General features: G+C 44.9%; 2 protein-coding genes across 2 annotated transcripts in view; both read left to right on the forward strand.

Moving 5' to 3' along the window:
- Nucleotides 1-13,735, forward strand: part of LOC101625721 — a 16,038-nt gene extending 2,303 nt beyond the window's left edge. Inside the window, exons 2-4 of the mRNA XM_012727774.1 lie at nt 8,650-9,737; nt 10,740-13,191; nt 13,718-13,735. Of these exons, the coding sequence (XP_012583228.1) occupies nt 8,650-9,737; nt 10,740-13,191; nt 13,718-13,735 (3,558 nt within the window). The remainder of the gene's footprint in view (nt 1-8,649; nt 9,738-10,739; nt 13,192-13,717) is intronic.
- Nucleotides 1,438-4,035, forward strand: LOC101628398 (protocadherin gamma-A5). The gene has a single exon (XM_004686821.2). The coding sequence runs from the start codon at nt 1,597-1,599 to the stop codon at nt 4,033-4,035; it is 2,439 nt and encodes an 812-aa protein (XP_004686878.1). The 5' UTR covers nt 1,438-1,596.
- Nucleotides 13,736-14,072: the final 337 nt, after the last annotated feature.

Genomic DNA, 14,072 nt, shown 5'->3' on the forward strand with positions numbered 1-14,072 from the left:
TGGGGGAGCTGCTTTCAGCCTGGTCTCTGTGTCAAGTCTGGGCCGGTGGTTCCCCCCAACTACATGGAAGGAACTTTGCCTTATTCCTACAATCTGTGTGTTGCCTCACAATCAGCTAAAACAGAGTTTAATTTTCTCAATGTGACCCCAGAAGTGGCTCAACCTCAGGATCTACTCTGTGAAGATGCCTCTTGGGTACCAGGTACAAATCATGGAGATGCTGAGGTCCCATTTCCCTCTGATGCTGTGTTGAAGGTGAGCTTTGTTTAATTCACTTATTTGCACTTTGGAGTTTAATGTCTCTTAGCAAACTACCTACTTGGGATAGGAGTCTGCATTTCATATTTTGTTGTGGGCAGTTTTGTGTCTTAGTTGTTATAAGCTTATCAAACCAAATGTTTGATATAGTTTTTCTGACATGTGAGATTTGGCTATAATTACAAGCCTTTGCTACTTGAGATATTACTCTTTCTTCCTCATCTTTATATCTCTTTCCTCTGAAGATTTGTTACTACAGGGGCCTGAAGCTATTCCTATTTTCCAGGTCATTATTATTCAAAATTTAGATGTACTTCCTCCTAGAATGGTAGAACTTTAGGGCAAAGAGGACCCTCAACCTCCCTGACTTGGGGAAAGTGAAAGCCAGAGAAAGGAAATATTTCACCCAAATGCTACGCAAGCACAGAGCAGGTACAGGACTGAGGCCAAGCACTCTAAATATCTTTACAAGCTAACTGTCTTAGGACCCCATATCTATTTTTTAAGGATGGGAAAAATTGGGGCCTGAGGTGTCTGATATCAAAAGTTTGTTTAAGAAATGGAAGATATCGTTCTCTCCCATGCATAGTAACAAATTGGTCTTCTGAGAAACGTTTGCAACCTATCTTAAATTATTTACTTAAGTCTTTATTTTTTATTTATTATCTTATACATGTAGTGTGTCTTCATTCCCTATGGATTTAAAGTTGCTTCTTTCAGTGCTTTTTCTGAAATGGTAATTTTTTTAGTGATGAGAGTTTTTCCTTTCCATATGAAGGTGAAAACATTAAATATTTGTCTCACCATAGAAATATCACTCACTACCTATCCAATGATAAGTATCTGAATATGTTATTGTGCCTGGGTGAGATAAATAAAAGATATAGATTCAATTGTACATTTAATATCATTTTTTAAAGCAGTGAAAAATAATCTAAAATTATACTGATGTCAGGGTTTGTGGAAGTCTTTTGCTATTTCAGAATTAAGGCTTAATTAAGTATAAAAATATCTAACATCAATACATTCAGGGCACAGCAAATTTGTTAGAAATAAAATACCATCAAACATTTATGAAATAAAAACAGAATAGGTGTAGTAACTGGATAGGACTCTGAGCGTCGCTGTTCACCCAAGTGGGGAAAGAAATTGAGGCTGAAGGGATCTGACTCTGCTCCTTGAGCACTTAACACACAGACCAGAAGACAAGCTCTTTGGAAAAGCTGCTCTCCCGCGCCATCCCCATTTCCACCAGGGAATACGTTCCCCTGGACTTTGGAAAATAAGGAACCAGCAGACTGGAACAGGATTAGAAGCAAATCGGGCACCGAAAAGGAAATGGCGGATCCACCCAGGAGTTGGAGTTGCAGAGAGCTGCGCCTGCTCTTTGTGCTGATGGGGACTCTGTGGGGGGCGAGGGGAGGGCAGATTCGCTACTCCGTGCCTGAGGAGCTGGACAAAGGCTCCTTCGTGGGTAATGTCGCTAAGGATCTGGGCTTGGAATCCTGGGAACTGGCGGAGCGCGGAGCCCGCATCGTCTCCAGAGGTAGGACGCAGCTTTTTGCTTTGAACCCGGGGAGCGGCAGCTTGGTCACCGCGGGCAGGATAGACCGGGAGGAGCTGTGCGCTCAGAGCGCGCGGTGCCTGGTGAGTTTTAATATATTGGTTGAGAAAAAAATGAAAATTTATGGAATAGAAGTAGAAATAATCGATATTAATGATAACTTCCCACGCTTCCGGGATGAGGAAGTAAAAGTAAAAGTTAATGAAAATGCGGCTACAGGAACACGGTTAGTGCTTCCATTCGCTCGAGATGCAGATGTGGGTGTGAACTCCCTCCAGAGTTACCAGCTCAGCTCCAATAGGCACTTCTCTCTGGGTGAGAAAAGTGGAACTGATGGACAAAAATACCCAGAGCTGGTATTGGAATGGCCCGTAGATCGGGAGAAAGTGGCTGTTCATGACCTCCTCCTCACAGCTTTAGACGGTGGAGACCCCATTCTGTCTGGTACTACGCACATCCGCGTGATAGTGCTCGATGCAAATGATAATGCGCCCCTGTTCACTCAGTCGGAGTACAAAGTAAACGTTCCAGAGAACATACCTGTAGGCACTCGGCTGCTCACACTAACCGCCACAGATCCAGATGAGGGAATAAATGGGAAATTGACATATTCTTTTCGTAATGAAGAAGACAAAATTTCAGAGACTTTCAAACTTGATTCCAACCTTGGTGAAATCTCTACGGTGCAATCGCTGGATTATGAAGAATCGAGATCCTACCTCATGGAAGTGGTAGCTCAGGATGGAGGTGCTCTTCTGACTAGCGCAAAAGTGCTGGTCACAGTACAGGATGTAAATGACAATGTTCCCGAGGTAATCCTGACTTCTCTGGCCAGTTCCATCTCTGAAGACAGCCTTCCTGGGACTGTAATCGCATTGTTGAGCATACACGATAGTGATTCTGGAGAGAATGGTGAAACTGCATGCTCTATCCCCAAGAACTTGCCTTTTAAATTGGAAAAGTCCGTTGAAAATTACTACCATTTACTGACAACAAGAGCCCTGGACAGGGAAGAGATCTCAGATTATAATATCACAGTAACTGTGACTGACCGTGGAAACCCACCCCTTTCAACAGAAAACATTATCTCCCTGAAAGTGGCAGACATCAATGACAACCCTCCCCTCTTCCCTCACACCTCCTACTCCACCTACATCCCAGAAAACAACCCCAGAGGCATATTGATCTTCTCAGTGGCTGCCAATGACCCTGACAGTGGCAACAATGCTCAGGTCACTTACTCTCTGGCTGAGGACACGTTCCAGGGAACGTCTGTGTCCTCTTATGTCTCTGTCAATTCTGATACTGGTGTCCTCTATGCCCTGCGCTCTTTTGACTATGAACAGGTTAGAGAGATGCAACTACTGGTGATAGCCAGTGACAGTGGGGACCCTCCACTCAGCAGCAACGTGTCACTGAGCCTGTTTGTGCTGGACCAGAACGACAACACACCTGAGATCCTGTACCCTGCCCTCCCCACAGATGGTTCCACAGGCGTGGAGCTGGCACCCCGCTCCGCAGAGCCTGGCTACCTGGTGACCAAGGTGGTGGCGGTGGACAGGGACTCGGGCCAGAACGCCTGGCTGTCCTACCGCCTGCTCAAGGCCAGCGAGCCAGGGCTCTTCTCAGTGGGGCTGCACACGGGCGAGGTGCGCACTGCGCGCGCCCTGCTGGACAGAGATGCGCTCAAGCAGAGCCTGGTGGTGGTGGTGCAGGACCACGGCCAGCCCCCCCTCTCGGCCACGGTCACGCTCACCGTGGCCGTGGCCGACAGCATCCCAGACGTCCTGGCTGACCTGGGCAGCATCAGCACCCCCGCCGACTCTGAGGATTCCGACCTGACCTTGTACCTGGTGGTGGCGGTGGCCGTGGTCTCCTGCGTCTTCCTGGCCTTTGTCATCGTGCTCATGGCGCTCAGGCTGCGGCGCTGGCACATGTCACGCCTGCTCCGGGCTTCAGGAGGCGGGTTGGCAGATCTCCCTGCCTCGCACTTTGTGGGCGTGGACGGGGTGCGGGCTTTCCTGCAGACCTACTCGCATGAGGTCTCCCTCACTGCAGACTCAAGGAAGAGTCATCTTATCTTTCCGCAACCCAACTACGCGGACACGCTCATCAGCCAGGAGAGCTGTGAGAAAAGCGAGCCTCTCCTGATTCCAGAGAAGATAAATGCAAACGAAGAACTAGGAGTTATTCAGGTGAGTTTTCTTTTTTAGTAGGGATGTTTGGAATATTTATTCTGTTTGTTTCTTCAATAATTTTGCTGCCACATTAAAAATTGGTTAATTATGTAAATAGAGAATCATTATTTGCTTCATTTATAAAGTAACTTGATTTAATAACTGGTTCTTTTACTATCTGTTTCCAAATCATATTTTGTATTTAATATCTTCTCTTTCAATACATGCATATGGAAAATCCTTGCACTTAGGTGAAACAAGTACTTTAAAGAAAGTGGTTAAACTTAACCATGGTATCCAAAGGCGTTCTTACACTAGGACTGTTGTTATATTTATGGAAGAGTTGTTTGATTAGTTTAAATTGTCAGATGCAATACTGTCTTTTCTATACTTGCCTTATACCAATAGCAAATGTTTTGGAAAGGATATTGTGTAGCATTGATATTTAGTGTACCCATTTTTACATAATAAATAATATATGTCATTAGCATAAATTGATGGAATACAGAGAGCTTCTGCATGATAATTATCTGAAAAACAGGTCCTAATACAATAGCAATGATAATGTCTGTGCATTTTAAAATCTGGATGTTTGGGTGAAACCATTAATTGTCAGACATGTAAATATTTTGAGAGAAGAATCAATGAGAAGGCACCTTAGAAGTGTGCTCTATTTTGTGATGCAGTTCAAAGCATCATGACTAGATACCACTACATTCATTAAATATAAACAACATACACTGACATTGTCCAATTACAGATGGCCCCCTTCACTTTTTAGAATCAATATCTGCCCAAATGTTTGCATTTCTGAAATTGGGGCTTCAATTCTTTATAATCAGAATCCAAGATTTGCATTTGGCAAATCAAACCTTAAAATGTTTGAACTTTCAAAATTTATCTCTCAGGGATGGGCTGACCTTAAATTAATAGATGTTTTTCCTAGTGAATTGCTGGGCTGTCCATCTCAAATTGCACAGGTATGTTTTGTGTAATGGAAGGACTACCCTCTTCATTTTGGATTCTGATCTTCAAATGCTTCTTTTAAAAGGATTTTTCAACCCTTCCAGTTTTGTGGGACATCAGCTGCAATATGAATAGGTGAGGAAATGGCAATAAAATATTATTATTAAAATGCATTATATTACTGTTGAAAGGTGTAGTGATACACTTGAGAACCTAAGTTAACTTAATTTGTATTTTTCAATAATTTCTTTCAAGGGGATACACTTATAGGTATATAGTCAATTTTGACCTCAGTTAAATGTATAGATACACTGAAATATGAATATGCCCAAAGACTAACTAGGTAACCTGTGTGGTAGAGACTGACATCATTCACCCCTTCATGAAAATAGACTTTTCTACTATTTTTCAAGAAAAGGTTGTCTACTCAAGTATGTGTTCTGAGTTAACTTTTTCATGCAATGTAAACGTACCTTTTAAACCACAATAAGCCTCGGTAGATTTTATGATGAAATGCTTGATCCACACATTCTGAGTAGATATATTCTTTTAAATATTTGAATCTTCCACTCCACATGCACTCTGAAAAGATAACATTGCTGTACTAACTGAGGTGTTCACACTGTGGTGGAAAGTCATTTGTTCAGTCATGTTCTGGAGGATTTCTTGAGTCAGTTGTGGTTGTCTTTATATTTGTATACAGTTGAGATGCCACTCAATTTCTGTCTAGAGTCTTGAGTACAATGAGCAATGTAAAATGCTCTTATGCTATTCCGCTATGAGTTTAATGTTGCTATAAACCCGCCAAATCTTAGACTAAACACGTTTATCATGTGGGTTAAAAAATAATTTCTTGGGCCCTCCCTGGTGGAGCATTGAGTTAGGAAGCAGCACTGCAAGCTAGCTGCAGCCACTTCAGTGTGAGTTTGATCCCCGGCCCTGGAGGTGACCCACATGGCATGGCAGACCTCTCCGGACCCGCCCGCTGCTCCCCCAGCAGTGTACTTCATAGATCCGCCTGTTATGCTCCCCACTCTCTTTCTGGTGAACCCTCTCACCACCCCTACACTTCTGGCTTGTACCCAGTCCTGTATGCATAAATAAATACAGTTTAAAAAATAATTTCTTCAGGAAGATTCCTAGTTTGGGAATGGAATTTAAACTGTAAACCACCCATAGGAATATGAAAATCAGCATGCTTGTTGACAAGGGAAAAGTGTCAATAACAAAAAGGGTGGTCAGATAGTAACTTCTAAATCATGGAAAAACATAAACAGCTTACTTACTTTGGAGTGTTATAAGAACTCATACTTTACTCCCAAATCCAAATAACCTACCATTGTTAAGCCACTTGAAAAGAAACAGTACAATTAAAAATAATGTCAAGGTAGTATGGGGAGATAAAATAAAACTAGTGAAATGGGAAAATAAAATTAGTGAAACAGTTTTAAAATCATAGTCATTTAACATGAAGCAGAGACTTTAGAAGCCAAGGAGGAAAGAGACTGTTGCTTCTAGCCATATTACTGTTTCATAAGAACAGTTGGCCTCCTTGCTTACATATCAGTTATTTGTGGAGATGAGAGAAAATGAAACATAGGATAAAGCCAAAAGCTATTATACTTATAACTTTTATAAATAAGAAGAAAAGGAAATAGGGGGGAATAATAATGCACACCAAGCTGATACTTTCAAGAATTTTCATATCACACCCTGTGCCACTACTACCTTTTGTTCATATAATTTTCTATAAACTATTTTATTGGGTCTCAAATCTACTAAGGAATGTAGTAAGATGTAATTAAGGCCGTTGTATGAAAATGGAAACTAAAAGCATGAGGATGCCAACAAAAATCTTCAAAGGATCTCCGTTCTTTTTACAAGTAAAAGATGATTGATTTGGATGGATGAAGTTCAAATTCAAAGAAATGACAGCCAGAAACAAAAGATGGTCAACTTTAGAATGTTATTATCCTGGTAAAGTGGGAAGAATGAGAATCTACATCTGAACACTAGAATTTTCTCTAGCCTGCTCCTTAGCTGGAACTGATTTAGTAACCACGACTGCAGTTCTGCACCGAGGCGCGGGGTGCCGCTGTTGGCTAGTTCTGAGCGAAGTACCAGTCTTCCCACTGCGAAGGAGTAGCCCCGCGACCAGGGAAATGAGAGTTGTGCACTCTCCTGCTCCCTACAGCAGATATATCTATCAAAGAACACGCTCATCAAGACAAATCAGAATCCCTCCTGCCAAAGAATTCTTGGGATCATTTAGCGATTTCAGCTCTTTGGAATCAGAAAGGTAAAGGCGTGGAGAGCGGGATGGGAAATCGCTTGGGAACCAAGGGCCGGGCGGGGCGGAGGCAAATGTTGCTTCTCTACCTGCTGCTGTCTTTGTTCTGCCGCGCGCTCTCGGAGCAGATCCGCTACTCTATTCCTGAGGAGCTGGCCAGGGATTCGCTGGTGGGGAACCTCGCTAAGGATCTGGGGCTTAGTATGGGAGATTTGCCTGCTCGGAAGCTGCGGATTAGTTCAGAGAAGAAATTCTTTACCGTAAGCCCCGAGAATGGGGACTTACTTGTGAGCGACCGTATAGACCGAGAGCAGATTTGTGGCAAGAAGTCAACGTGTGTTCTGGAATTTGAAGTGGTAGCTGAAAAGCCTTTGAACTTTTTTCATATAACTGTGGTCATTCAGGATGTCAACGACAACTCACCGAGCTTTAGCAGAAATATTACTGAGCTGGAAATCAGTGAAATGGCCCTACCTGGAGCCACCTTTGCCTTGGAATCCGCTCAGGATTCAGATGTAGGTGTCAATTCCCTGCAGCAGTATTACCTCAGCCCAGACCCACACTTCTCTTTGCTCCAGAAGGAGAATCCAGATGGCAGTAGGTACCCAGAACTGGTAGTGAAGGCTCCTCTGGACAGGGAGGAGCAGTCCCTCTACCACCTGCTCCTCACGGCTGTGGATGGGGGCGAGCCTGCCAGAAGCTGCACCACGCAGATCGTGGTAGTTGTGGCAGATGCAAATGACAACACCCCAGTGTTTACCCAGGATGTGTACAGGGTCAGTGTTGCAGAAAATCTGCCCTTGGGCTCCTCTGTGCTAAAAGTGACTGCCACTGACTCAGATGAGGGCATCAATGCTGAGATCACCTATGCTTTCATTAATATTGATAAGGAAGTGAGGGAATTGTTCAAGCTGGACAGAAAAACAGGGGAACTCACTACTGCTGGAGGACTAGACTTTGAAGAGAGAGAGAGCTACACAATTGGGGTGGAAGCAAAAGATGGTGGGCGTCATACTGCACACTGTAAAATACAGATTGATATTTTGGATGAAAATGACAATGCTCCTGAAATAACCCTGGATTCTGAATCTAAATATATACAAGAAGATGTCAAACTGGGAACAGTTGTTGCCCTGATCAAAACACATGATCGAGATTCTGGACTTAATGGGGAAATCCTATGCCAACTCAGTGGAAACTCCCCATTTAAAATAGTTCAAGATACAAAAAACACATACAAATTAGTGACTGATGGAACCCTAGATCGAGAGCAAATTCCAGAATACAATCTCACCATCATAGCCACCGACAGAGGCAGGCCTCCCCTATACTCCAACAAAAGTATCACTTTAAATGTTGGTGATGTCAATGACAACTGGCCGGTTTTCCATCAGACCTCCTACGTGGTTCACGTGGCAGAGAACAACCCCCCCGGGATCTCTATCGCCCAAGTCAGTGCCTCCGACCCCGACCTGGGACCCAACGGCCACGTCTCCTACTCCATCGTGGGCAGCGACCTGGGGCCTCAGGCGCTGTCGTCCTACGTGTCCGTGAACGCGCACAGCGGGGTGGTGTTCGCGCAGCGCGCCTTCGACCACGAGCAGCTGCGCACCTTCGAGCTGACCGTGCAGGCCCGCGACCAGGGCGCGCCCGCGCTCAGCACCAACGCCAGCCTGCGCGTGCTGGTGGGCGACCGCAACGACAACGCGCCCACCGTGCTCTACCCCGCGCTGGGCCCCGACGGCTCCGCGCTCTTCGACACGGTGCCGCGCGCCGCGCAGCCCGGCTACCTGGTCACCAAGGTGGTGGCGGTGGACGCTGACTCTGGACACAATGCCTGGCTGTCCTACCACGTGCTGCAGGCCAGCGAGCCCGGGCTCTTCAGCCTGGGGCTGCGGACCGGCGAGGTGCGCACCGCGCGGGCGCTGGGCGACAGGGACGCGGCCAGACAGCGCCTGCTGGTGGCCGTGCGCGACGGGGGCCAGCCTCCCCTGTCGGCCACGGCCACGCTGCACCTGGTCTTCGCAGACAGCCTGCAGGAGGCTCTGCCAGACCTCGGTGACCGGCCTGAGCCCTCAGACCCCCAGGCCGAGCTGCAGTTTTACCTGGTGCTGGCCTTGGCCTTGATCTCGGTGCTCTTCCTGCTGGCGGTCATTCTGGCGGCTGCCTTGAGCCTGAGACGCTCCAGCCTCAACCGCTGGAGCTGCTTTCAGTCTGGTGTGTGTTCCAAGCCCGCAACTGTGGTTCTCCCCAACTATGGTGAAGGGACTTTACCTTACTCCTACAATCTGTGTGCTACTTCGCATTCCTCCAAGACCGAGTTTAAATTTCTCAATATAAAGCCCGAAAATGCCCCACCTCAGGATCTTCTATGTGATGAAGCATCTTGGTTTGAAAGTACCAGCAATGCCAATCCCAAAATAACTTCCACTTCAGTCAATTTGCAACAGGTGAGTTACTTCAAAATCCTTTCTTCCAATAAGTATAATTTAGTTTCAATTAATCATTTTAGAGGTAAAATAGTATACAGACTAATTATGTCCATACATTTCTGTGTTTTATTAATTTTTTTGGGCCTATAACAGGTGTGTTAGAAATTCTTTGCTCAGTTATCTGTGCTGCACTTGGCTTTTATAGAAAGTCACTTCGTGATATTCTTGAAAATATTGTTAAGCCTAAAACAATTTACCCTGAAAACATTTTAATACATTAGTATCTCAGACTCTCATTGTGAGCCATATCTTTATATACTTAAATGCAAATTACATGATTAAGAGTTTCAATGCAGTCCGTCTTAAACCATGTTTTGGATAGAATATGTGTTTTTCGTGTTGCTTGTATATTTTCACTTCCTCTGAATTTTATAGGTATACACTAATTATTGGCTAAATTAGAACATTTCTTTGTCTATGTTAACACAAGTAAATAATCGCATCTAAAAAATGGCAACACTTATATCTTGCACTGATGAGTTGGATCCAGATGGGTTTGTGGTTTTTGGTGTCTATTGCAATGGGTCAAGTATAAATAATGGTGGTGTGTGGTGACTCAAACTTTACAGAAAAGTTTGATACTATTTCTGTTATCCAAGTCTTGAAGATAATCGCAAAAATTAATGGCAGATTTCAGGGGGATTAAAATTATTCAGAATAGTCTCCTTTATTCTTCCAAATACTTCTCATTCTTGGGGAGAGAAATATTATTGCAAGTGATGTATGTAGATTTAGCAGAAATCAGATGCTATGGATGATGGTTTCACCAAATGGTGCAGTATTAAGTTCAGACTCTAAGTGTCGCTGTTCACTAACTGGGTAAGGAAAGCAATGAAAACTCCAGCACAAAGCAGATCAGACACGGAAACTCTGCAGATGCTCAGAAATTCCGACCTAAAACTCATCTCATCTGATCTCTGCTTGTTTATGGACCTCGACCTCTAATTCGGAGAAGCCTGAAAGCGATGCGAACCTGTTCTCCCTACTCATAGCTCCAGGAAAGTCAACAAGAAGCCAATAATGGCGGCTCTGCAAAGGCGCCGGCACCACAGCGGATTAGTGGTGCTCTTCTGGTTCCTGGGGATACTGTCGGGGTGTGGGGCCGGCCACATCCGTTACTCCATTCCCGAAGAGCTGGACAAAGGTTCCTTTGTGGGTAACATCGCTAATGAGCTCGGGCTGGAGCCCCAGGAGCTGGTGGAGCGCGGAGCCCGCATCGTCTCCAGAGGTAGGACGCAGCTTTTTGCTCTGAACCCGGGAAGCGGCAGCTTAGTCACCGCGGGAAGGGTAGACCGGGAGGAGCTGTGCGCTCAGAGCGCGCGGTGCTTGGTGAGTTTTAACATCCTCTTTGAGGATAAATTGAATCTTTATCCAGTAGAAGTGGAAATAATGGATATTAATGACAATGCACCTGTATTCCTAAGGGAAGAACTAGAGGTGAAAATACCTGAAAATGCAGCCCCGTCCTCTCGTTTTCCACTAATAAAAGTCTATGACCCTGATGTGGGAATGAACTCTCTTCAGAGCTTCAAGCTCAGTGAAAACAGTCACTTCTCAGTGGACGTGCAAAGCGAAGCCAATGGCCCCAAATATCCAGAGCTGGTGCTGGAGCATGCCTTGGATAGGGAGGGAGAGGCCGTCCACCATCTGGTCCTTACTGCCATAGATGGAGGTGTCCCTGTCCGCTCAGGCATGGCACGGATTCTGGTAACTGTTCTAGATGCTAATGACAATGCTCCAGTGTTTACTCAACCTGTCTACCACGTGAGTGTTCCCGAAAATCTGCCAGTAGGTACACCAGTGCTGTCAGTAAATGCCACCGACCAGGATGAAGGAGTCCATGCAGAAGTAACGTATTCCTTCGTGAAGATAACAGAAAAGATTTCAAAGATTTTCTGTTTGAATGTTTTGACTGGAGAGATATCAACTTCTGCGAATCTAGACTATGAGGACTCAAACTCTTATGAGCTAGATGTTGAAGCCCGGGATCAGCCAGGTTTACAAGACAGAGCAAAGGTCTTAATAACTATTTTGGATGTGAATGACAATGTACCAGAAGTGGTAGTTACCTCTGGAAGCAGATCAGTTGCTGAAAGTACACCTCCAGGAACAGTAATAGCTCTTTTTCAAGTACATGATCGAGACTCAGGACTGAATGGCCTGGTAACATGTTCCATCTCAAGAAGTCTGCCATTTCAACTAGAAAAGTCAGTAGACAATTATTACCGACTGGTGACCAATAAAGTTCTAGATCGAGAGCAGGTACCCTTGTACAACATCACTGTGACGGCCATGGACAAAGGAATGCCACCTCTGTCTACAGAAATGATCATCACCCTAAATGTAGCAGACACCAATGACAACCCACCAGCCTTTTCCCATTCCTCTTACTCTGTCTACATCCCTGAAAACAACCCCAGAGGTGCTTCCATCTTTACCTTGACTGCACATGACCCCGACAGTAATGAAAATGCTCAGGTCACTTACACCCTGGTTGAAGATACCATTCAGGGTGCACCTCTATCTTCCTATGTCTCCATCAACTCTGACACAGGAGTCTTATATGCACTGCGCTCCTTTAATTATGAGCAGTTCCGTGACCTGCAATTAACAGTGACAGCCCATGACAGCGGGGACCCACCACTGAGCAGCAATGCGTCACTGAGCCTGTTTGTGCTGGACCAGAACGACAACACACCTGAGATCCTGTACCCTGCACCCCCCACAGATGGATCCACAGGAGTGGAGCTGGCACCCCGCTCCGCAGAGCCTGGCTACCTGGTGACCAAGGTGGTGGCGGTGGACAGGGACTCGGGCCAGAACGCCTGGCTGTCCTACCGCCTGCTCAAGGCCAGCGAGCCAGGGCTCTTCTCAGTGGGGCTGCACACGGGAGAGGTGCGCACTGCGCGCGCCCTGCTGGACAGAGATGCGCTCAAGCAGAGCCTGGTGGTGGTGGTGCAGGACCACGGCCAGCCCCCACTCTCGGCCACGGTCACGCTCACCGTGGCCGTGGCCGACAGCATCCCAGACGTCCTGGCTGACCTGGGCAGCATCAGCACCCCCGCCGACTCTGAGGATTCCGACCTGACCTTGTACCTGGTGGTGGCAGTGGCCGTGGTCTCCTGCGTCTTCCTGGCCTTTGTCATCGTGCTCATGGCGCTCAGGCTGCGGCGCTGGCACATGTCACGCCTGCTCCGGGCTTCAGGAGGCGGGTTGGCAGATCTCCCTGCCTCGCACTTTGTGGGCGTGGACGGGGTGCGGGCTTTCCTGCAGACCTACTCGCATGAGGTCTCCCTCACTGCAGACTCAAGGAAGAGTCATCTTATCTTTCCGCAACCCAACTACGCGGACACGCTCATCAGCCAGGAGAGCTGTGAGAAAAGCGAGCCTCTCCTGATTCAGGAAGATTCAGGTTTTTGTAAAGAGGACAACTCCCTTGTTGAGGTGAGGTTATTGGCTTTATTTTTTTCATTTGATTTGGAAAGTTTAAAATTCTCTTTAATTGGTCATTAGTTTTCTTAAATTTTTTGTAGAACATTTTTCTTTCATATCAATAGAATTCTATTTAACCTCATTTTTCTCTAATCATGAGCAAATCCTAATGTCTGATCTAGATTTTCTTCATTTTTTTCTTCTTGACAAGCTCTTTGTGCCTTAGTTTGCATACATGTTGTTTCTTAAGGTCACTTTTATATGACATTTCTGAAAATTGATTTTTCTGCTGTGAAAAGAAATGGAATTGCAACCTGTTACAGGAAATCAAGATTTTGTTTCTCCTCACCCCCATGCTTGCTATTTAATAATAAGCATTTTTTAAATGATGGATATTTGTGAGTGACTGCCCCCCTTTAGTACTTAAGAATAAAAAATTTTTATAAAAGCAAGCATAACTGACATCTGTACCAGGGAAGACCTGATCTTTGGCATTAAAAGACCTGAGTAACAGTCTTTGTACTATAATTCATTTCAGGTTAGTCGCAATACCTAATCTTTAAATTACAATTTAAATTAAAACGACTTGAGTTATCATGCATGCACAAATTCTTGAGAAAGATAATAACATAATTTTATGCAGGGTTATTTTTTCAAAATGCATAATCAACAAGCATTTTTGATAGCATGATTACTATAATTATTAATAGATATAAGCTCTACTATACATAAGTACAAATAAGTATATATGTACAAATAAATACAAGTGCATACTAGTTATGTACTACAATTTGTGTGGTTGATACTATTTTTAAATGAAAGTGAATTTTAAAATATGCTCAGTAGTGTCCACTTACAGGTTTATAGGATTTATTTCCAAAAATAAGAACTGA

The sequence above is a fragment of the Condylura cristata genome, unplaced genomic scaffold (genome assembly GCF_000260355.1).
Source record: "Condylura cristata isolate star-nosed mole 26May11 unplaced genomic scaffold, ConCri1.0 scaffold00021, whole genome shotgun sequence".
In the NCBI taxonomy this organism is placed as follows: domain Eukaryota; kingdom Metazoa; phylum Chordata; class Mammalia; order Eulipotyphla; family Talpidae; genus Condylura; species Condylura cristata.